The 25,261-nt window shown below is 42.6% G+C and overlaps 1 protein-coding gene across 13 annotated transcripts in view; it reads right to left on the bottom strand.

Moving 5' to 3' along the window:
• BRSK2 (BR serine/threonine kinase 2) overlaps positions 1-25,261 on the bottom strand; it is a 304,503-nt gene that overhangs the window by 12,987 nt on the left and 266,255 nt on the right. For 7 of the 13 annotated variants that reach the window (XM_036383420.1, XM_036383424.2, XM_036383421.2 and 4 more), the window contains 7 exons: positions 23,103-23,163; positions 18,619-18,826; positions 17,448-17,496; positions 12,639-12,762; positions 10,553-10,733; positions 9,825-9,914; positions 1,426-1,473 (listed from right to left, as the gene is read on the bottom strand). In XM_036383420.1, coding sequence (XP_036239313.1) covers positions 1,426-1,473; positions 9,825-9,914; positions 10,553-10,733; positions 12,639-12,762; positions 17,448-17,496; positions 18,619-18,826; positions 23,103-23,163 — 761 coding nt within the window. Of the gene's footprint in view, positions 1-1,425; positions 1,474-9,824; positions 9,915-10,552; positions 10,734-12,638; positions 12,763-17,447; positions 17,497-18,618; positions 19,232-23,102; positions 23,164-25,261 lie in introns of all 13 variants that reach the window. The other 6 variants (XM_036383423.2, XM_036383430.2, XM_036383425.2 and 3 more) reach the window with 2 other exon arrangements.

The following is a 25,261-nucleotide window of genomic DNA, read 5'->3' on the forward strand; positions in this document are numbered from 1 at the left end:
ATCAGCAGAATCAGCATTTCAGTATTTTTGTATGAGGTGAATGCCAGATTCCAGGCAAGAATTGAAGTCTTGAGGAAGAAGAGGAATTTGCTGTCTGATGACTTCAAGAAGCTAAAGCTCTGAAATGAGTGTACATAAGATCAGAAAGGTCACTTAAGAAATCAAATGAACTCCTATCAGAGCAAATGAAAAACTCCCACCAGCAAAGCTGCAACTTAAGGGAAAGAGATTGCTGGAAACACAGGCCAAATTCTGCCTCAGTCACACATGCATAAACCTAATATTATCTCCACCATGACAAAACTTCTCTTTATGGTTACAGACTTCAGAACAACTCCAGAACAACCTTCTTCAGTTAATGAAGAGATAGTGTGGCAGGTGCAGGTCCAGCTGGAGAGCAGCACCAGCTCAGTGAACACTTTCCTACCATCTTGTCATCCCTTTCACAGAGATATCTGAACTCAACCTAGATACCAGGATGGAAATCTAAAGAGAACAGAGTTCTCTCATAGAGAATCTTTCTGTACAAGACATGAACAGTAAGACAAAAACATCTCTCTTAGTGTTTGGGCATTTCCACTGTTGTATTTGGACCAGTGAGTAGATGCACAAGTACTGAAGGAAAGATGACCAGTCCATGTGCGCAGGGAGGGGAGGGAAGGCTAAGGACAAGTTAACCAAAATTCATGTAAGCCCAAGCAAGCTGAGCTGAAAGTTTTGCAGAAAACTTTTTTTCCTTATTCCTAGCAAAATTCCAAATCTTCAATAGGTTCACTACTCCTTCAGTTAGAGACACAACATCCTTCCCCAAGTCCAGAGCGGAGCTATGACAGTTTACTTTAGCCAAGTGTCTGACACAATTTGCTGTGTGTCTTAGGGAGAATTTAGAAGTATTTAGAAGTGTCACACCCCAAGGACATCTGGGGAAGAAGGGGGTGGATGCAAAATGGAGTTAAATAACACAGCATTCCTGTCTCAACAAACAGCAGGAAACCAAGGGAGACAGCAGCTAGCAGGGCAGCATTCAGCTTCACTGCAGAAAAGGGACTGAAGAGTCATGAATCAACAGCAGCAAGTAAAGAAAAGAGGAAACAAAAATTAGGAAAGAAAATCACTGGCCTGGGTTACAGTGAGAGAGGCTATCTCAAGTGTAAGACCACACATTTGTGCCATGAAGGGGAAAGCTGTGGTGGAGCCTGTGCATCTGTGCATGGATGGGGAGGAACAGAACAAGGGATATGTGCTTGTGCCCTCCAGGTGAGTGAAAGACATAGAGGGTTGTTACAGGGTGGGGAGTCTCGAAGAGAGCGTGGGGGAGCAGGGACAGGGAAGGGCAGGAGGTGCAACAGGACAGCACGGCGCATTGTTATGTTGCTCAGCAGGGGCTGGGGAAGGTGAAAAGGCACAAGGGAAGGAAGTTCTTACCACATTTGGAAAGTCTGCCAGTCATCAACTCCATACAGTTAGTGGTGTCTGGATCATAGAGCGGAAAGAGGAGGGAGGGAGGGAAAAACATAAAAAAAGGTTTCCATACCTCTGTGCATAAAGTAGTAACTTAGCACATTATTACCTGAAGCAGGAAACATACACACATCTTGGTGTTTACACAACCCAGGCCAAATTCTGCCACCAACTCTATGCCAGGGCAAACCTGGCCCTGTGACTGAGAGTGGAGCTGCTTCAGTACTGCTGCCTCCACTCACCCCTTCATCGTAGCTGGAGGTATTTATGAGATGTGGGAAATACTCTGCCATCACATTAGCAAACTATAAGCCTTGAATACAGTGTTTCACCTGGCTAGCTTTGCAAATTAGCCTGCAACAGCCAGGAAACGCTCAGCCAGCTCATGTATCTACATCAAAAACCTGGAGAGAGGGAAGAAATCTAGCCCTGTGCTATTTGACATGGAGTGAGGCTACTTGTACAGCTCAAAATCATCTTTTAAACCCCAAAGGATAATGTCAAAGTTTCAATCTAACTCTCCCATTCAAATGTAATCTCTTACTGCTCTTGCTTTCAAGGTCAGTATTCACAGGCAATAGCAGCACATCTGGAAAGGGTGGCAGAATCTGGCCCTAAGACATTACTGTCCACTTTGTGTACAGCTCCCATTGCCACAGACTCTGGGTGCTCCTTACTCAGCTGCAACAAGCAGAAGGAGCTCCACATGTCAGCTTTAAAACAGAAAGGCCCAGCCCAGCTGGACTCTTCCATGTGGAACCTGCTGGCAAAGCCAGATCTGCTGCTGTCAGCCAGGATTCCCTTGCATTTGGGATCTAAATCAGTGTGTTCCTGGGCAATGTGGACCACTCACTGCTGAGCAGGTGGCTACCAGTTAAAGCACTCAGATCAGTCTCAAATCTCCCCTTGCCTGGGCTCTTGAGTGAGGAACACTTGGGTTTTCAAGAAATAGGTTTCTTGGAAAAATGCACACATGTGCTGAAAATCCCTAATTTCCAGGAAGCTCTAACTACTCCCTATCTGCTATAATGTCTGCAGGACAGAGGGGAAGATAATTTCTCAGCATTCCTCCCCTTAAATATTGAGAAAAGTAATTTCATTAGAGGAGGAATATGCTAGGGTGAGCTGAACTCATGCTAGAAGAGCATGGATAGGCATCTCTTCTGATGCAGCCAGGCTTGTGCTGCACAGATCATCTGGGAAAGCAGGGAGTAGAGAGGGCAGCTGCTTAGTCCAGTGACACTGGTCAAAGCATCTAAGCAGGGGTCACATGCTCTCCATGCCCAAGGCTAAAGGTGGGCTGGCAGAGGTCAGTGGGAGATGATACCCATGGAAGTTCTCTCAGAAAGGCACAAGATTGAAAGAAAGGGGAAGAAGGATGGAGGTGAAGGAGAAGAGAACATTCAAGATCTAGAACAACAGAGGTGTCAGGCCAGGAGTTTACCTGCCTTTGAAATTCTTTCCCTGGTCTGGCAGGCAAAGAATTTCATACACAATACAATTTCAATACATTTCTCCCTGAAGATGCCTAGCAGGTTTGAGAAGTGCCTACAGCTGCTGATTGAGTCAATGACTAGGAGTCACACTCATGGTCTGTATCATTTTTTTTCTTTACTAACTTGGAGAACTTTGTTGTCTTGTGCCTTTAGGGGTTCCTGTCCAGCCCCCTCAGAGTCACCTACCCTTTGCTGTAATGCAGAGTGATGCAGATCTACAGTGGTAGACCCCAGAGCATTCACAAAACTATTAGCAGAACTTAGCTTTGAAAGAACACATAAAGAGCAAAGAAAATCTCAGATATGACCAGAAGACTGTTTCTGACTCCCTGCTCCAACACCTGGAATTTTCCCCTCAAGTGTATCCAGACTGACTGGCCACACAGTAACCAGAAATCTGGAAACAAAAAAGTAGTTTGACATTTGGATAATGTCAGAGCAGGTAAACATTGCCTAAGATCCTCCTGAAATTGGTATTTTGGTTTCATTCTTCATTTTAACAAATTAAAGAGTAATCATGTCTCAAGTTAACTCTGCCTTTTTTCCTAAGTCATTTGCAGTCAGCACAGCTCTCTTTGGTACTTAAAGCCAGCTGTGTCACAGGTCTACACACATTAGTTGTGTGATTAGAATACAAGCTGACAGACCTACACATAAAAAAGGGATTGTAACAGAGGCTTTTTGACAGCTGAATATCTTGGGCTCTGGAGCCCATTTGGTTCCCAAAAAAAGTAATTTTGTATAATTTTGTAATTTTTTTGTTATAGAATTAGTTTTGACAGATAAGAAAAAATTTCTGAAATATGAGACCATGGGAAAAAAAATCAAACTAACACTAATAAAACCTCTAATTTGTCTTTCTCAAAACTTTTATGCACAATTATGCTTTGAATTCTCCATATTGTCAGGGCTAGTCCCTGGAACTGCACAGGAATTAATTTTTATTTGTAGTGTCTTTCCAACACCTGATCAGATTGTTTTACCCCAATTCCTAAGGCAGAGCCAGAGCTCATACTGCATCACTGGGAAGACAGTGTCAATGTGTCTTCAGCTTCTCTTTTAGAATATTTACTTCAATACTTCTTTCATTTCCATCCTATTGTAAGATCTGCTTTAGTAAATACTCTATGTGATAAAGTATTCCATCATTTTAAAGCAGAATTTTAATTCTAATTGGAAGTCTTAAGATTCTTGCCAATCAGCTTCTCCTCAAGGATAGTAATCCATAATCCAGCAACTGTGGGAGGCAGGTGTTATGAGAAGTAAATAAAGCCAGGGTCTAAAGGCTTTTAACTGTCTGAGAAGCACTGATGGGTCATGTAAATGCATTTTTAATGTGTCCTGTTCATTTTACAAATTAAAACATTGTGGCAGTGTCAGCTCTCAATCCTTCTGAGGATAAGGCAATTCCTTATTTTATAGGAATTGCTGGAAGTCACTCACACTTTGGATTTGACCAAGACTCTTTCATAAATGACACCCAGTTCAGCTCACTAACAGATGGCAAATGCTTTGGTTGAAATAAGACCTCCCTTCAAATGGCCAAACAAGCTCTGAATCCATTAAAAACTACTACTGCTCTGCTGATTTTTCTTTCCCAATTTTCTTTGTTCTTTAATTTCTATCCTACATAGATGTCACAAGGAAACTGCCTGGTTTGTGATGCTTCAGATATCTCTGAGACCCATCCCAGCCCAGGAAATCCCACCCAAACAGCTGCTCCTCTGAAATCTCCAAATCCAGGGCTGGATCCCAGAAAGCACCGAGCAGCTCCTGCCAGATGCTCACAGTCCCCAGGAAACACCTCCAGTAAGGGAGATGATGTCAAGGGAGCCACCAGCTCCTCTGGTCCAAGGCAGTTATCATGCAGATTGAAATTCCCCAGTGTTTCTGTGCTTATTTGAAATTCTGTTTTCCTATCAAACTCTGGAGAGCTTGGACTTTTTTCTACATGCTTTATTTCTGGACTACCAGTTAATTTTAATGAAGGCTGCTCAGTAATAATACTAAAGCTGTTTAGCAAAAACACAGTGTTCTGCCAATCCAACCAGGCATTACAGGGCACTTTTTGTAGGTGGAACTGTGATAGCAAGATGAAGTAATTACCTTAGACACTACAAGAATGTAATACATAAAGGGTCACAGAAGACTGCAGGAAACTTGGGACCTGAATGAACCCCAGAAAAAGCTAACATGCAATCCAATTCCAAACTGGCATTCACAAAGTCCTTTTTTTTTGAGTCCGCAGCTGGAAGTTTACCCTGCAAAGCACTTCATTTGCTCCTTACTCCATTTTCCATTTTGATAAAATCCTTCACACATTTGGAAACTGTAGGTTTCTTACTTTTGTTTTTTTTGGTGGCAATTTGCCAGCCTGCAGCTCTTGTGAGCCATAACATACCTGAAACTCACAGATCAGTGCTCTAGGAAGAATTTGCACTGCCCTGTTTTGAAGCTAGATATGGTCTCTAAACACTTGTTTATGCTGATGAAAGGCACTTCCAGCAGTAGCAGTGAGATGTTCTGAACTTGGAGATGTCAATAGTTAAAATCTGATATGAAGCCAATAAATATAATAAGGAAACAGAAAACCTTTTATAAAGAAGTTTTAAAGGTTATTGCAGTATTGCTGATTGCCCAGTACATGGGAAAATGGGAAAAAATTCGAATATGTAGCATCCCACACTTAAAATCAAAGCTCAGAGAAGCAAGAAAATATTAGGGAAATAAAAATTGCTACCCTATGAATGATCACAGATGGCTTTTGCATGCCCCTATTCACCAGCTGCTACTATTACTCTTTCATGCAAAGGCATCAGAGAAAAACAGATCATGATTTAATGGAAAGAGTGCTGGGCTGAAACAAAGGAACAAATCTCAGACATCGTCCTCCATGGAGAGAGATCTTTTTATCCCAGCAAAGGGCAGTCTGCCCAGGGATTACCTAAGCAGAGATTCTGAGTATAAGGGCCCTGGATGGAGCCATTCATGGACAAGAAACAAGGCTGGCTGCTCTCACAGACAGTGAGACTCCATCCCAAAGGGGCCCTTTCATGGTCTCACTGAGCGTAATGGCTTTTGTGATACCAATAACAAGCACACATGGACAACTATTCTGGGTCAGATCAAAGGGCAAAACCATCTGAGAGTCACACTTGATGATCCTTGTGAGTCCCTTTCAGCTCAGAATATTTTGTGCTCTGGTGCTCCGTCTCCCTCAGCAGCTCCAGACACCCAGGAGTGCAAGAGCAGGCCAAGCTTATAGAACACTTCTCCTACCACTGCCTCACTCACCACTGCCAGGTTGGAGATTTCCTGAACCTGCTGTAGTTTCTCTGTTTAGCAGTTCCATAAAGATTTCTCTGCAGGGAGTTATCCAACCTCCCTGTGAGTAAGAAGTACTCAGGGGATGATGAGCATCTGTAAGCCCCTTACATTCAGAACCTGTTTCAGTGAGGAGTTCCACCAGTTCTAGATTACAGAAAGAAACGTTTTTCCAATGGCCTTCTTGGTACTTGGCTTCCACTACCTTATGCTGGCTCTAGTTTCTTTCATCAGGAAGAAAAAATGAACAATCAATCCCTATTTACTTGTTCTGTGCAAGTTATGAGTCACAGACCTGGTATTGTCTCAGCAGTTAAGGCACAGAGCTCCTGAAACATTAGGATACAAAGCTGGTATGTTGCACTAAATTTGTCCATCGAGACAGTGGATTTTAGAAACATTACATTAACTTATGGAATGGATTTAATTTTTTTACACTTTCTTTCAGGTAAGGGAGGGAATCTATTTTCCTGCTTCAGAGCATGCCAGAAGAAAAACGCACAGCCAGTCTTAGAAAGGAAAAATGGAAGTGAATGAGGGGGATATATGAAGGAAGGGATATTATAAGGTGCTCAAGTGTGACACAGAAACACATCTGCCTAAATCAGGTACATAACAGGCTCACACACACACAGAGATGCATGGGCAACATGACATCTACAAACACTGTTGTCAGCTGGAGGAATGAAAAAGAGGAAAATGCATTCTGAAACCCAGGCAGGCCGGCTCAGGGGGCTGGGATGCTGCACAGCAGATCAGAGGGGCAGCAGAGAGAATGGCTCTCACTTCCACATGTTCCTTAGGCCTTGCTGTTCTGCTTTACACTGAAATCATTAAATCTTCCCCTTCTGCGGGTCTCCCTTTACATGCATGCACCTTTCACAGATTGTTTTCATCATCCCACCTGTAAGAGCATCAGAACTCTGTAAGGCAGGAGAGACAAGACACATAGGATGTGCCTGTGCACAAGGAGCTAGGAAAAGCTCCAGTGCTGAGCCAGTGCTGCTGGTCAGGGGACAGTGCCATGCTCAGAGCCATGGAGGAAGAGAGTCTAAGTGTGGGTGAGCTCAATCTGTTGCAGCAGTAGACTGCCTACAGAGGGTCCTCAAACCATGATCCTGAACAGGGCCCAACCTCCACAATCCCTATGTGGTGTTCAGAGCTGGCACTATGGGAGGAGAAGAGAAACAGAGAAGACTGCTTTGTTTCTAGTGAGAAATGCTGATTAATTCAATGACAATTTCTAGGAAGATTTTGCACACATTTCCAACCAGACACCCAGCTAAGCAAGGTGCTGAATGTGAACTTTTCTGTCCTTTATCCTTTTACTTCCCCTTACTCTCTTACTTACTTGGCTGGGTATGTGAACTACTGGGCCACCCTACTTTGATACAAAAGTTGTCTCTTTTTTGGTAACAATCCCTTTATTTCCCTTCCCTTCCTTTTCTCTCTTTCTTGAATGCTGCTCAAACCTAAAATTTTCAAGTTGACTTCTCTCATTTTCGAGAGACTTGCATATTCCTGATCAGGTTAGGTGGTGTGATACATAACAGTTTGATACCCTGTCTCATGAGCTGTCTTGCCTGGGTAAGTCCCCAGCTAAGGGAATTATCATTTTTAAATTTCAAGAGACCATTAATTTTGGTTTTGCTCCATGTGAAGTTATCTGTTGCAGTCTGGTATTAGAGGTCAGGCAGGGTTTTCCCTGCTAGAACAATATGCTCTCATTAGCTTCAGGCAGTATAAATAATAGGATTTTTTCATTCCAGAACCAGAGCAAAACTGTAAGTCAAATACATTTCTCACAGCAGAGTATGCCCATAACATTTCCCTGAGTCTTGGTCAGATGAATGGTTTTTATTCCGGCTATAATATGGCTTTCTAAGGGAGATATCCTGCTTCACATGCAAGTGTGCAAGAGCGTTCCAGTTTTTCTATAGAGCCTCAGTAGCTAGCACTTATTAGGGTGATGAAGCTAAGAGAGATCATCAAGTTATTTACTTTATAAATAATTTTTTCCTCACAAGAAAGTAAGGGTACACCTCATTCCTGAAGAAACAAGGAATACTTAAATGTTGTCCATGCATCAGGAGTAATATGAAATACATTTAAAGGATGCTTTTCTATCTCAATCCCCTCACTCCCACTCAGCCCTAGCAATTCCCAGGAGGAAAGGCTAGCAGAAAATTCTAGCTGCTTCCTTGATTTTGATTTAATTTCGAAAGTCCAGACAGCAAAAACCTGAATCAACCATAGTTATAATGTCCTTGTTTTCCCTGCTACTAAACAGAATAACCCATATGCTGGGCACCATTGTATTCCAGCATGCAGAAGGATCAGGCAGTGCTGGAGGCCAAAAGCAAAGAGGACACTGAACTGAGCATATTTCTCTGTCAGGTACTAGGCATACCCACTTCTATGCAGTTAATTTATCTTTGGATGCTAAAGCCACAGTTAGACCAGAAGGATGTAACCCATATGTGCAATGAGCCGAGGACATCTGGGACTTAATTGGAGGATGCAATGCCAACTTAACTCCCCCACTTTTGTCTTGGCTTGTTCACACAAGGGTCAAGAACAGAATTTGGCTCTAAAGCATAGTATTTATTTACTTCCTTCTCATCTTCCACTCCTTCTGCCTGTCTTCTGCTGCAGCCTCTGCTCTCCACCTTGCTCCTATTTATCTCCAGTACGTGCACATTCTTTCAGCTTTTCTCTACTTTTCCTTCCTTGATGCATTCCCAATAGCTTATCTGCCTTAAGTTTTCAATTTTCACCTTCTTCTTTGTTCTGTCCTTTTAGAGGATAGAAGAGTTACCACAGAGATTTTGTGTGTGTCTGTACAACCACTTCAGTGTTCAGAGTGAACACCTGCTACATAATGATGGGATGAGGCCAGTTTCAGTATTATCAATTCAGGCTGCCTGCACATCCAGATTGATGTCATTGCACAGGGTCACACATGTAAGGCTTTCTCTACCACCACAAGGAATTGAAATTTACTTTTCAAATAGATAAAATAGAGCTTCTGCAGAACCTTAGTATACAATTTGTGCTACCACAGTATTGAGAATTGGATCACACTCCTGGAAACTATTAGCCACCTCCTGACCACATGTTAATGGCTAAGTTAAAAGTAGCTCTCAAGTTTGCTCAGGGACCCACTGAAGTTGGAGGTTTCTAAAGTACACCTGAAGGGTTTGAAAATCAAGTATCCTCTAGAGCATGTCCCTACTCTGGGAGATTCTGGAACTGGATAAAATCTGGAAGATCTGTTGATGATGCAGCTTTTGATGGAGAAGTGGGCAAATGGCTCTTTGGGCGGGCAGAGGGCAGAAGCTGTTCAACTGGGGAATGCGCTGGGAGCACTGGAGAGGGAATGAGAAACGGAGGAGTGGGGTGGGAGCAGGGAGTTACTGCTCTGTCTGAATGGAGTTCGTTTTTTGCTGTAATCAGAGGGATGGCCTCCCTCAGCCTCCTGCTACGAGAGGCATTTCACCTTCCTGTCCCTGCTGAAGGTGCTGGACAGTAGAAGCCACTTACCTGATAACTGCTGCACTGAAGGCTGGTCATGTGTGCTTAACAACTGTGCCTGAATGGTTTCTACTACCCTCTTAAAGCGACGGCTTGGACCTGCCAGGAGAGAAGAGGCACAAGCGGCTGTGAGAGCAATGGGAGCCAAGCCCACACACAAGGCTGCAGGGGAAGGATCACAAGCATCTTCCCTTCAGTCTTGTCCCCAGAGGTGTCCTGACTGTGTGTCTGTCCTTCAGCCAAAGGGGCTATGGTGTGCTGGGCTCAACAGGAAGAGGAATGGCTTTGGGGCTCCTTTTGTAAAGACAGAAAAGGTGAAGGGGTCTGTTTCCTTGTTGCAACCCCTGTGGGGGACATGCGGCCACCCAGAAGAAAAGGGTGAGTGCATGTCTCAGTCAGAAGGAAGAAACTATGGCCTCACAGTGCCCAGCTGAGACTCTGAGACTTCTGAACGAAACAGGGAGCCAGTACCATGAGTTACACCAAAACTGGTGTGCAGAACAGCCATTTTAGCACTAATCATGGCAGTACCAACTTCACCTCTTTGGGAATCTCCTTCCCTCCCTGCATCTCCATCTCTACCAACACCATTTTTGTTCCTGATGTCCTCCTTGCCCTTGACTGAATTTTCCTGAGGTTAAGCCAGTTTTTTTCCTCTGGCAGAGCAATTTGCAGGCCTCTGTTATCAGCAAGGACCAAGCCAGCTGGCACCCATTTTAGAGCTTTGCCATGGTTACCTGATAAGAGTGTGAAAGTGACAGAGTAGATCCCGTTCTCCTTTTGCGCCTCTCCCCCTTCTGTGTATGTTATGTCCACCTGGAACTTCACTGGCTTCTGGAAGACAGCAGGACCTCCTGTGGACTTATATTCTGCACGGAAACTTGTCTGTGAGATGACACTGTGACTGAGACTTGGGATCTGAAAGAGGTTGGTAGAAGCAGAGAGTAGAACCAGTGCTAAATGGAAAAAAAACTGCAAAATTCTGTTTATAACAACACACGCTTCCAGAATGAGTAACATTTGCTAGATTTGCTCCTGGTCTTGAATTTTTAATGTACAGTGTTCTTGTGAAATCAGTAAGAGAACAGGTTACTGGACACCACAGAAGAATGCACAGCTGCTTACAGGACTGACCTAAATTTAAGGGTTGAATATTGCTGGAATACCCAACATACTTATGAATTTACACATGTTGCTCAATTTCATACAGTCAGTCTTTCTTGTCCTACTCATCCACCATTCTTGAGAAATGCCTTTTGCTGAGCAAAAGGTGATATTAAGGGAGTGGACAGGAAAGTCAGTGGGATATAAAACTGAATATAAAAAACACCTAAGTAGCCTGGTCTGATTTCACAGCTGATCCTGTTTTGAGCAGAAGACCTCCTGAAGGCCTTTCCAACTTCAGTTCCTTGGTGATTCTGTGATGTCAGATAGACATCAGGGCACCTGAAGTGCTTGGAACATCCACATGGCTGCAAATAACTCACCCAAACTTCTATCAATATGTAAAAGAACTCTGAGAAGCTTTGTGACATCATGCAACATCTGTGTATTTAGAACCACTGTGGAATTTCATAACTTCCTAATTTTCAAGCAGTTACCTTTCACACTTTCCTCCAAAATTTAACAGCATACTCATATTCTATTTATTGCTTCATAAAGGACCAGATTAAAAGAAAAACAAACAAATTACTTGGAAATCTGTCTCTAATCTCTAGGAGGAAAAAAACGAAGATGAGTTCTTTGAGAAGCTGACTTTAAGGGGTTAATTAGCTGGCTATGACAATGCATTTAAGTTTGGATGTTGCTGTAAGAGACAATTCACTGGTTTTGCACACAAGTCCCTACATCACACCTAAGCCACACGTGGGGTACACACAGGATCACCAGTATAGACAGTAGAACACACTGCACAACAATACAAACCCAAAAGCACAGCTAAATGCATGAAATTGATACAGTAACATGGCTGCTTACAACCAGCCTGGGATGTACACCAGTGTCTGATGCCCTCCACTGTAATGCACTTACTCCTTGTGTGCTTGTACAGTAACAAGGGTTACAGCTATTTTTTTGAAGAAGTTCCTTGCAGAATCACAAAGATTAAAATGGAGTTCAGTATTTTGTGGAAAAAAAAATCAATATAACAAACTATATAAGAATTTAAGTTTCCTTCTCTTAATTCTATTGGAAAAAGTCTAATTATGTTGTTGACTACCTTGAATTGAAAAACCTCTTGAAATACCTTTGCTGTCCTGACTTTTTTATCATGGTACCTCTAGATAATGAGAAAAAGGACTTTCTATAGGAAAAAAAGGACAATTTCTCCCTGCTTTCTTCACATCTGCAACAACTGAAACTCTGGACACCAGAAGAAATGACCCTTCTTTCTGCCTTACAGCACTGAAGTGGGGATTTAAAGTAACAAGTGCAGATGCAGGACAGGCCTTTTGTCTGGCTGAAGTGGTGGAGGGCATCCCCATCAAAGGGAAACCCAATCTGCTGCGCAGCCAGCGACTGTAAGGCTGATTTGACAAAGCAGCAAATCACTGTCTTGATACTGTGCCAGCAGTGTGCTCCACTGCTGTGGAATTCCAAACTCTGGCAACCTGGAGGCCTTGCCAAGAAGGCTGAAATCTTATTTCACCTTAGAGAGCATTATCTACAGTTAGTAATTCACACACAGTCCAGTGCAGGCCATGTAAATTAAATCCACAGAGGATGCTTTTGAAGGAGCAGAGCCCCTGTCCAGTAACATTTGGCACATGGAGTCCTGGAATGACCAGTGAGGGATGTCTCCAAGAGGCAGCTGGGGTTACTCACCGAGAGGAAAGCGTGGACTATATCAGCCTTAATGGAGCTTAATGGTTTGTCCTTAATGACCACAAAAATCTGTTCTTCTTTCTCCAAGTTGATGAAGTTACCGAACCAAGATTTTTTGGCAAGCCTGAAGTAATGAAAAGAAAGATGTTTAGAATATGGAACACCATTTCTTATTTCATACATACCCCTAGCTAGAAAAAATATTAAAAAACACATGAAAAAGTTTTGATGACACTCCAGATGTGATGATATTACTACTAATAAGTGGGAAATAGTATCACAGAACATCCAGAATGACATTTCACTTAGTGAAAACTGATGAAATGACAGACCACACAGCCTGGGTCTGGCAGCATGTGTCACCAACAGTGAAAAACCAGGAGCAATGGTAACTCTTCTGACTGAGCCAACATACCAGTGAATACTGCACACATAGCATACATATAAATCAGGGGACACATTTCTGGTTTGTCTCCAGGGATGTCTCAATTTCTTGTGACAACATGCAGATCCTGGCAGCATAAAGATTTAAGTTCCTTCCCACCCAATTTCAACTCCTTTGGTTCCTTCCCACCCAACTGCAACTCCTTTGGAAAGATACTTTTCTGAAGGTATCCTGAACAGTCACAAGCCCTTGCTTCTTGAAGCAAGCTGTAGATTTCACTGGAGCTCCAATCTACCAGTGAGTGAAATGCACAATTACACAAGGCCAGGACAAAGACTGTTCTGTTCATCAGCCCCATTCAGGGTGTCTATGTCGTGTGTAAACTCTGGTTAGCCTACAAAGGAATGAATTTTCAGTATTAAGAAAGGAGATAACAACACCATGCAAGGCACAGTTCAGGCTTTCCACTGACAGCAGTCCAGATCCTCAGTTTGTTCCAGCATCAGGTGGTGGTTTCATCACAAAATGAAATTGCTCTGTTTTTTCACAGTGATCGTATCAGCAAACGTTTGACTTTGCTTATTGTTTAACCATTCCAATGCACTTCATTGACATTGGCTTTTAAGTTAAACAGGCTAAAGGAAGAATGCAGGGACATGAATGTTAATGAGAGACACTATCTAGACCTCAAAGTAGCATCTCTGACAGGTGTGGTTTTGAGAGGAGAAAAGAGACTGTCAGCTCTGAGACACAGCCAAAGACTTACTGGACCAAACTAAACCCAGGGAAAACCACACTTAAATCAGCCATGTTCTAGGAAAGAATTCAGCATGAAAATGTCAGAAATTAAAAGACCTGCCACCAAGAGATTGCCTTTTTTACCCCCTCTACCGCAAACTTTATAACACCAAATCCAGTTTGCAGTATGGCAAGCAACAGGATGGACATCCATCACTCAGTGGAAGAAGACAATCCCTCCAGACAAGGAGAGCCATCTGCAAAACGGATTGCTACACACCAGTTTTCCAGCAGTTTTTCCAGCAATAAACAGCTGGAGCAGGCTGCAAGTAGCCTCACTTTCTGAGGCAAAGTGAGGCAGAGGCAGAGGAAGGACAGAGGCTAAGAGAGAGAGGAGCAAACTAAGAAAATAATTTGAAGCCTAGGCCTTCAGGATAAAGAACGAAGCTTGACCTCAGCAGTGTCCAGCAACTTGCATTCATTCCCCATCTCAGAATGCTCCATGAATCGTGCAGCTGTGGGCCCACTGCCCATTTAATGCACACAGCAGAAAGACCACAACTGGAAGAGTACTCAGCTGGGCAAATAGTGATTTGCTTCATTTACTGCAGGCAACCAAAAATAAGAGTAGAGAAAGATTCACTTGCAATTTGGTTAAAACAGTGCCCCCCACTCAATTAAAGTGGGCTGGAAACCTGTCACTCCCTAAAATATTCATAGGCAGCTGTAAATAAGCCAGTGAGCCAGAGATTAGCACAGGGAGCAGTAAAGAGAAAGGGCCTCTCATTTAAATGGTCGTTAAGGAGCCAGGGTTAGAGTGAGGAAGAAAATTACATACTAATTAGCTCATGTGTCTCTCACACACCACAACAACTCTGCAAGCCCCTGGAGAGCTGGGGCAATAGCTCCCTGCATGTAAGGGGTCTGTGCTCATTAGTAAATTAGCACCTGGTTATCCATCTAAAACGGCTGCTTGTCCTAGGCTTGGATGTATCATCATCTGAACCAGGGCTGCTGGATGGATTCCAGGGGCCAAGGGGAAGCATGGGCCTGGAAAAGTGTGCTTATTTAATTGCAGGTCTGCCATCTTAAAATATGGCTTTTCATTTTTGTATTTTCATTAATGGTTTTGCTGGCCCTTCATTTATAGGTCTCTTAATAAGCACAGGTAACAAGGGCCCAGAACACTGGGAGTTTTTTTCCCTGCTCAACATGGTCTGGAGCCTCCAAAGTCCACCTGGGCTCTTTTCCTTGGTGAGGTTATCACCAGTAATAGCAAATCTGGAAGATTCACTGCTAGCCTGGGCTATGCTCCAGCTTGTAAATCATTTGAATTCACTAAAATAATTTTGCTAGTGTCACATAAGACAGAATAGATGCCAGTGGCCTCTCCTGTTTCTGTAATGAGCGGAATCAAGACACAGCACATATGCACTGGCTTTTCTCCCCAAAACTGGCAGAACTAGCTGTACTCATACAGCTAGGAAATAGATCCACTAAGAAGAGGGGACAGTTTTGGAGTAAAATTACACAATAAAGCCTTTTCTCCTCTTAGAGGGCATTAAGTGCTGCTAACTTGGGTTAAAATGCATATGAATCCTCAGCACCCTGAATGACACACTCTAGCATCTCTCAAGATCAGGCTGTAAGCAGAACAAAATGTACTTAAAATTAAGAATCTTCTCTTACCAAGGCAAACTTCTTAAAGGGGGAGTGGGATAGGAGATACCTGGGGGAGGCTGGGTATGTAGATTACACTAAGGAATCCAATCAGGTGTCCATTTGATGAAAAAGCAAAGAAAGTAGCATGAAAATAGATGCTGGTGCTTTATTACTTCACACCAAATTTCACACTCCTATCATGTTGTTCCTTTCCTTTCTTTTGGAGTGTCTGACCACGTAGCCTTCTGCGTTCCCTCTCTGTCTCTGAGCACATGGATCAGTAACCTCCAGAGGTTTACCTGCCTAGCATAAATAGCAGCATTTCTACTCAAGCAAATGGAGCTTTGCAGGTTTAAAGCAGCTGGAGCTAAATCTCTTTAAATGTCATCCCTAACACATTTTCTAGGGATTTTTCACATGAGAAAGAACAGCATTACCCAGACATGTCAAAGTGTATTACCTCATCATCAAGTTTGTTAAATGAATGGCAGGCACTGCTGCACCAGACAGAGCTAGGACATGTATTTATCACTCAACCCATGAGGTCAATACAGCTCTTGATAAGGATATCTTTTTTCTTACAGAAAAGAAGAAAATATGGGAAAAAGCAAGATATGTAGAAGTGGGCACTGAGCAACAGACATCTATCATTAAAATATAATCTAGTTCATTATTTTTTATGACTTTTATTATGTTTACTGCAGGGTGCAGCCCAATTGAACTCATTAATTTGGCAATTATACAGAAAAAGAAAAGAGGGCCTTAGGCTTTGACTTGCATCCAAACTGCCTCAAATGATAGGCACTACTTCTCTCCACCAGCTTTTAAAAAGTGAGTGGGAAGCAGGGAAGGCAATAAATTAACAGCAAAACTTCCACCAGCATAGATGCAAGGAAGAGAAGAAATTTAATTCTAAAGGTTTTCTGTTTTAATGGCTTTAAAAACGTGTAAGATGAGAGTATTGTATATTTCTGTGATAATGATGTGACAATTTTATGGAATTCTCTCATGCCTCTCTATTAGTAAATGCTTGAAAGTGTTGAAAACACAGTATAGTCCATTTTTCTTCCTGAATACCTTTACTAATCTCTACTTCTCCCTCTCCTGAAGTGTTTATCTCTCTTTATCCCTCATTCTTCAGCTATACACGTAGAATGTCCATCTCACACCAGACAAAAGCCAGGTCTGGAGCAAGTTGTGAAGACAATACCATTGTCACCATTTACAAAACTTTCAGCTCAGAATTCCCATCCAAAACTCATGAATATTTCATACAGGTCTCTTAACAAGAGGCCAAATTGCCTTGGTTGGCAGGCTAAGTCTATGGGCATTGGGTGCACAAACACAAGCTGTGAAAATAAAAAGGAATAATTTGGCATCTGTTGCATATTAGGAAGTGTTTGGAGCAGCACTCTGGCAGGGACTTCCAAACCTGCCATGCAGTGATGCACATTTGTGCAGTGAAATGGTTGAAATGTACACTGACTTTTAGGAATGAGCCTGGTGAATATGAAACAGCTTCTCCATGTCCCAGTACTGCTGCCTAGAATTAACACTGCATTTACTCTGGCAGCCAAAGATCCCTCTGAATCATCTTAGCAGAGCCTCCTGCATGCTATCCTGAGGATGCAAACTCTCCTGTACTAAAAGGAAGACATTTTGGTGCACAGTTAGTGCCAGTATAAGCCACTGCTTAGCCTCTCCAGTTCCAAAGAGTGATCTACTCGACAACCAAACGAATGAAGAGAGAAGAAACATGGTACAAACCCAGCAAACTCAGCAAGCTGTGAGAACATGAGGTGGTTACTGGGAGACTGTTTCATCATCTGTTGACCCCCCTGCCATTACTGAGGTACAGATTTTATGTAGGGTCCTCATCAAAAGAATCATTTCACATCTCTGTCCCACCCACAGGACAACAGGTTACAAACAGATACTGATCCAGAACAGAAATATGTCAGCTTATGACATTCAGGCCAGGAAATGACACTGGTATTTGGTGGAAAAAAGGGCAAAATACTTACTCTGGGGATGATTCTGGGGTTAAATTAGACATCTCTTCTGGTGTAGGTACTGCTCATGCACGGACAGCCAAAGAGAGGGAGGAGAAAAGAAATATGATTCAGTACACCTTCCATTTTCAGCTTGTACACCAGTGAAACAATTCTGCACTTGCTTGCATTTGCCCATTGCCTCTGCAGGCTAATTCTGACATTTAAATGCTGGTCATATGTCTCTAGATCTCAGTATCTAAACAAGTGCTGCATTTCAAGGCTCACTCTGCCCTTAGGTCATTAGGTAATCTTGCACTGGCTGCAGTGGTTTCTGGTCCAGACCCAAACACACTGTGCCAACAACTCTGGTGCCATTGCCTCACAGCCCAGCTGGGCGCAGCTCAGTCACTGCTGCAATTCTCTGCAGCTCTCTGACCACCTCAGTGGCAATGGCAATGACCATCACAGCTCAAAAATCCACGTCTGTAATCCTCCATTCCCATGGGATCACATGCCGGTACCCTGGAAAACCACAGGGTGTTGGGATAGCTGCTGCTGACATCCAAGGATAAGGCATGTCACTTTGTCTGCCCTTTGCTGGCATGCAAAAAAGCCACCTGGAGGCAGAGGAAGAAAATTTTGCACATCTCAACACTCAAGAGACTTAGAAAACTGAAGTAGGCCAGCAGATATGAAACCACTGATTGTATTAAGGAGATTTTTGCACCAATTACCAAAGGAGGCAAAAAAAAGCATTAAGCAAGATCAAAAAAGCTGTGCTTCAGAAGGACAGCTTCAGCCTATTGCCTCTGGCTGCCTTTTTTTTTCAGCATAAGGCTCAGCCTGTGGCTGTGGAGAGGCAGTGGAGCACAGCCACAGGGGAAATGGCTGAGCCCTAGGTTCACTTGCAAAGCAAGTGAAGAAACTGAAGACAGATTTTTATTGCAGTCTAAGAGTCACAACAGGGATAGTAAGAGCTGCATGGCTGGAGTGTGAAGAGGGCTCAGGAGATGCTGTTGGAGCAGGGGCAGTGGCACGACAGAGCCTGCTCACATATGGGTTAAGCTTGGCTGATGCTATCACTCTTATTTTCCACATAAATATTCAGACCTTGGTACAGAGAATTTGCAAAGCCACAAAGAGGTATGAAATTCCTGCTGAATGTCTGCCCAAATCAGAACCACCCTAGGTGAGTACTCACCTTGTAATTTCCGACGATGGAAGCGAGGAGACCCCAGGAAACTATTCTTGATGGAGTTGAGCCGTGTCCTCCAAGGCATTCCTCCAATGCTGGGGCTGGATGGTGGTGTTGGGTTGGGTGTGCCTGCTGGGCTCTCCTTTGGCGTATGAACAGGTGTCCCCTTGGGGGTAGGGAGGGGACTTCCCCTTGGAGAGGGGTGAGGGGTGACCTGTATGATGGGGATAGATTTGGTGCTTGGGTCAGTACTAGAAGGGAGCAATCTAACAGGAGACATAGGGTTGGTCTGCACTTTAGGAACAGCCAGCTGTGGGTTAAAGCCGGCAGCAGGCGAGCGGCCCTGAGCATTCTGCACAGGGTTGTTCTGGGAAGAGGGGGCGCTGGCATTGCTGGCAGGGAGTGGGTTGGATTTAGTAGACTGGAGTGGTTTTTCAGCCAATTTGCTCTTGGATGGCAAAGTCTGCGTCTTTGGGTTGGGCTGAAGTGCTGGCTTTGGTTGGAGTACATGTCCAGGCCTGGAGGCGTTCCTACAAGCATCAGGGTCCAAGGAGACTTGGGGTCGGGGAGAGAAAGGGAGGTCGGAGGTCTGAGGGGGGATGAAGAACTTTCTGATAGGCTACGAGACAGACGCAGAGTGTCCATGCACATCAAAAACAGTGAAATACGCAAAGAGCGGGCGAGCAGAGAAAGGAAAGTCAGAATAAAATCCATCCGAGTCACAAAGATGCACCATGTCACAAGGAGACACAGGAGATGGAGGTGAAGGGGTAGTGGGGGGGAGGGATTTTGCAAAGAAACGAAAACAAACAAACAAACAAAAAACAAAAAAAAGACATGCAGTTAGCTGGGAACACAGCATATTCAACAACAGCAGCAGCGGCAGCAGCAAGAACAACAGTGTCATAACAGGCTTCATCATATTAACCAACCACGTGTCAGCAAAGGAAAACAACAGAAAGAAAAGTACAACAAAGGAACAAGGAAAATAAAGAAAAAAAGGAAAAAAATAAAAAAGGAAAGTAACTAAGAAAAAAAGAAGAGAGAAATGCCATCTCTCTGGGATTGTTCTGATTGCCCTGCAGTGAGAGAAGCACGATGCTGTAGGGAGGTGAGGAAAGGGAAGAAGAACCACTCAAGCCACAGACAAATTGAGATGTGCCAAGAAAGGGACCACCTCTTTCAGCTCCATATGGCCATATGCAAACCCAGTAGAGAGATGAGACTCAGAACAGGTGTGTGATACATACAGAGTGGCAGGGGATACACACAGTTACTGCACACACCAGTCAGAACCTCTTTCCTTCCTCTTTACCCCTGGCTGGGTAATGCACCAGTTGCAGCCACCCATTGCAGAAAGAGGGGGGAAAAGGGAGAGTGATGCCACCTGGGCACCCACTCTCCTCCCCTGATCTGGAATGTTAAATTGCTCAGCCTTCACTTGGAAGCTTCAGAGCACACAACACCATGAGAAATATATGAACTCAGATAGGTGTTTGATTTTTAAACTGTTACAGCAAAAACTTCAGTGAGGTCTGGTAAATTTATTTATCTGGGAAGAGATGATACTTTCCATCAGACTTTATGCTTCTCCTCCAACATCCGTCATTGCATTGAAGGATAGCTTGATAATTGGAATTTCTGTCATAAAGTCTCAGCAATATTTGCCATTAAGTCCCAAGTCTAAGAAGAGGGTGGGGGGAGCCATTGTTTTGTAAGACACAGTTTAAAAAGAAAAAAGACAAGCAAAGTTCATAATCCATTGCTGAGGTATCAAAATAGGATTATGATTTTTTCCCAAACAGGAACATTTACACATGTTAAGAGGTATTTTGGGAAACCATTCATACTTTGACAGCAAACAGCAATAGACAGACTTGGAAGGGTAGAAGCCTTTTAAGGGTTATTAGCAAGCTAAAAATCACATTTAAAACAACAACAAAAAAAAGTCCTTACAAATCATTGCTATTACCACCTTAGATTACAAGTACTGGAATAATTGTAAAAATAGAAATCACTACTCAAGATATTTAGCTTTGGTCTACCCTTTGATTTCTACGAAATATTACCTATGAAAAATTACACCATCAGCATTATTATTATCCATACTTGACACCTAAAAGCCTCAATAAAGAACTAACTAGACATAACATGTACATGTAACCTTCCCTCAAATCTCAGTCTCAGGTGAACATACTCACTAGGGACTTCCTTCTTGGGTGTGATGGATTAGCACAATGTTGCCATATTTAAAAACCGTAGAAATGTATTTAAGACTAAAGTCTCTAAGCTGTTTGCATCAAAGTTTTGAAATTACTTCAAAGAACTTAGGGTTAGGCCACCAAAATTAAAGGAAAATCAGTACATCAGAATATTTGTATTACTATTAGGATTGTAAAGTTAAACTTAAGTCTGCCATGTTGCTGAATTCTCATTGTCAATGAGCAAGGAAGGGGAAAAGATGAGGAAAGTGTTTAATTTGTGGAAGTCACTATTGGCATCTGACTATTAACTATTTGCAAATGACACTAATGGATAAAACTCAAAGACTGTTAATTGCAAATGTTTCCTTGCAATTTTTCTGTCTTACATGTATGATGGCTTGAGCAGCAGATTTGAAAGAAATAAAGTATGATTCAAGTCCCTCTTAAGCCGTTAAGAATCTGAAGAGGCACCCTTAATTACCACATATTTAATAATGAAATGAAGAACAAGATTTGGTCTCGATTTCAGCTGGTGCAATGTAGAACATCATTAGCAAGATCTTGTGAAATTTGGTAACTTATTTGCTGCTGAATTCAATTCCTTATAGAACTAAACCTAAGCAGCACAAAAAGTGAAAGGTGTATTTGTTTTTTAAAGTATGTTCTCTTTCAATAATCTAAGGTGCTATTAGAAGCATAGGTAAGGACGTTTAGAAAATACGATTTTTATTCCAACGTTTCCTTTTAAGCCTCAAGTGTGACCAGCATTAATATCATTATGATCTGCTGAAAATGCCACCTGATTGCTAAATCCCTTTGAAGAATATGTAATCAACTGCCTGTTAAGTAATAATGGTAAGATACAGACTATGGGATCTTGTCAAACTTATTCTTTGATGTTGTCCTACTGAGATGTCAGAAATTGATCCCAAGAGATCAATTAATGAAATCAAGATTTAGGTTTGCTTCACTGGATGCTTATTTTGTGCAAAAAACTGTTTCCATAATCTTTTCTAGTACATTTTGCAGTGGCATAAAAGTTCTCAGACCTCTGCTCCATTTCACTGGCAACCAGGAGTCCTGGTGCAGAAAGAAGGAAATGGATTTTCACTGGTCCCTAGGACTTTAAAGACATAGAGGAGACCTCAAGAACACTTATGCTGGTTTCAAACAGGATAACAATTGGCAGGAGCCCAAAACAGGTTTCAGGAAGTAATTCAATCAAGCAAAGTGCTGGAAGCTTTACTAGACTATAAACTTAGAGCTGACAGTGTGTCTTTATTCACAAGAATTACACAGAATCTTAGGGTGGAACTGGGATTTCAAATACTTGGAACACTGATGTTATCTTCATAGAACTGAGACTAGATCCATGTATGTATCCATAGCTTAAGACATGGACTATATCAATTTCTGGTGGGAGATAGCATCTTCTCATGAAGTCATGGGAAGTAGGTAGAAATCCTCCAGAGACTCTGGGCCAGACAGTTAGGTAACATGTGCTGTCACAGCCCAACAGACTTTTTGATGAGGTCTAGACTCTTGTTAGGCACTGCAGTCTTACAGTGACTTAGCTGACCTTTTCAAGCACTAGGAATACTCAACTTTTATGCCTAAATAAGTTAACAAGAAGAGGCAGGCCTCTGTCATTGCATTTAGAAACTGTTACAACTTCACAATAAATGTACTATCAAGCATGTGTTGTTCTGGCTATCAGTATTTAGTTGACTGCATGCTTAAAAAGGGCATGTGAAAGTACCTTGTCTATAGGGATTTGAATCTTTACTCATCCTAGTCAGTCAGCTTCTTACTTTCCTTTTAAATTTCCAGCCCTCAAATTTGTGTAAATTATTTTCTTTGACTTCCTAGTATGAGCGATTCTGAGGCAAACAGAAGATAACCAGCATGCTTTGGTGCTTTACTGAGACCTAATTGAAGGCAGCTGTGAAATGGCTCCTGATCACTCAGTCTGAAAACAGGCTATATGCAGACCTCAGCTGGATATGGAGTGTTTAGTCATAGCAATGTTATTCTGTGTGCTTAAGAGACTGAAATAAGGCAGGGACACAGCGAGATCCCTGCTAACAGTGCAGGGAACATGTAAGAGAAATCCTCCACCTGCATTTGGAAGTAACATCTCCCTCACCACCCATGAAAATTTACAAGCTGCCAAGGAAAAGCAAAACATCCCAGCAAAGAGCCACAGCTCTGGCACAACAGATGTCAAAAAGCATCAAGCATGTGTGAGTGGATTGGACCAACAGATCTTGAAGCAGCAGCACTTACCCTTGGACTGCTGAGAGGACTGGTGGAGAGCCCAGATGATGCTCCGCTGATTGACCGAGACCTGGATGGACACAACAAGGAAAACATCCCTCAGAAAACCTGGACAAGTAACAACCCTGAACATCAGCCACCACAGGCACAGGCATGAAGTGAGGAAGAGGAGGGAGGCTGTCACTGGAAAAGGACATAACTCTTTCCTTTTCTTTCCTTTCACTATTGTCATGTTTTTCAGTTGTCCCCCCTGCCCCAAAGCAAACAAATGCTATTGCTCAGGGAGAATACTATAATCCCTTTGAATTAAGGCAGTTGCTACCTTCTTTTTGGTCATCAAGCACATGGAAGCTACTAGGTCTGCTCTGTACAAATGGAACAGCTCAATTCAAAAGGATGGTGAAGACATTCAAACTTGTGCTAAAAATTCTGTTTTGCACAGTGCTGGCAGTTACAAAATGAGACTTTCTCTGTCATAAGCAACATGGAAAAGCACCATGTGTACAAGGCACAAAGTTAGGGAGTTCTTCCAGATAATAAAACCCCAAGTCCCCTTGACTCAAGCACACAATAATTTCTTATGTGATGACTTCTCACTGAAATCAAAGATTGCATTGTCTTAGCCCTTTCCAGCTTCTCACTGATGGATTTCACATCTTTGCTCTCCAGTGAGAATTCTTGCTGCTGCATTAAGCAAGCCAGGTCTTCTCTGTGGATAATGAGTTCTGCTTTTGTTGATGACTTTACTAATATCAAAATTACAGCTCAGGGGTGCCCTCAGAAAGAGGCCAGTCAAGGGAGAGTGAACTGTCCTCTCTGCTGCCAAGGTCACCTATACTGTTAATGGTCTTATGCTCTCCAGCAAGGCCACCTATGGAAAATGTCAGCTGCTGACAATAAAATGTGCAAATGTGCTATGCTAAACCTGGTGGAAGAGCAGACAGGCCAGACTGCACAAACACTTCAGCAGATGAAGTTCCTAGGAGGAGGGCTGCCCTGCAGAAAAAAACCCACACCTTATGTGTGACTGTACATGAGTGAGCCCCAGAGGCAGCTGCTTTCTATCCTTTTAAAAGAGAAAGTTGTCGTGAAGGCTGAAACATCTTACAGGAGAGAATTTGGCTGAGAACCTATTTATTCAACAACCACCATGCAGCAATATGTCAATATAGCAAAACTATCAATGTTTCCTACCTATAATAACCTACCTATAACAAGAGCCATGAAAGCAACTACTTGCCTTCAGGTAACAAACATGAAAAGGTGAAATTCCTGTAGAAAACTAAGTGTATGGGTGTATGTGTTTTAATATGTGTCTGTCTGTGTTTACACACATATACATTAAAAATTTATATAGGTCAGATACTCGATGTCAGCTTATGCATAAGAATATAAAACAAATTTAGACCATAAACTGTATCAGTTTACTCTCTTCAGCTGTTGTAGAACAAAACAGAAAAACGGTCTCTAAAATGGTCTCCCAGACATTTCTTATTAAATACGTTTGAGTGACAGAATTCTTTAAAAATAAGTGAACTGCAAAAGAGGAAGTATTTCCAAGGAAAAAATAAGCTACAACTGAACAGAATCGCAGGTTCTGTTTTCTCTACTTGTATCCTCTGCCCTGATGGTTTTGTTTGTATCCCATTGCAGTCTGTCCATCACACTAAGTAGGTGAAAACCAGAAGCTCACTCACAGAATGTTTTTTTGGCCAGATTAAATCTCAGCTGGCACTATGAAGATCTGGGGCACTCATTCTATGCAGAAAATTCCCACATAGGTTTTTTTCTTGTACCCTGATGTAGTCTGCCCATCATAGTGCAGCAGTAAAAAACTAGGCTCACTCCTGGCATTCTTTCGCACTAGATTAAGCCTAAATTTGTACCATCAAGATCTGGGGCACTCATAAAGGTTTATGCAAAGTAATTTTAAGGGGAGAACTGTCTGCTCCACTTTTGAAAGACTACTGTATGTGCCTTTCCTATAAGTGAAGTAGCTGACTGCACCACAGATGTGTCGTGCAGATGGGAAGTCCATTTAGTCAAAATGTTCCTTGCATGAATCATCAGGAAAAGCTTCTTCCAAACTATGAATTACAAGAGGAATCCATAGATTATTTTGGACAAATGTGGAAGGCATTCAGGTGCCCAGAGATGCAGTTATACAT

This window comes from Molothrus ater, chromosome 6 (assembly GCF_012460135.2).
Source record: "Molothrus ater isolate BHLD 08-10-18 breed brown headed cowbird chromosome 6, BPBGC_Mater_1.1, whole genome shotgun sequence".
Taxonomy (NCBI): Eukaryota; Metazoa; Chordata; class Aves; order Passeriformes; family Icteridae; genus Molothrus; species Molothrus ater.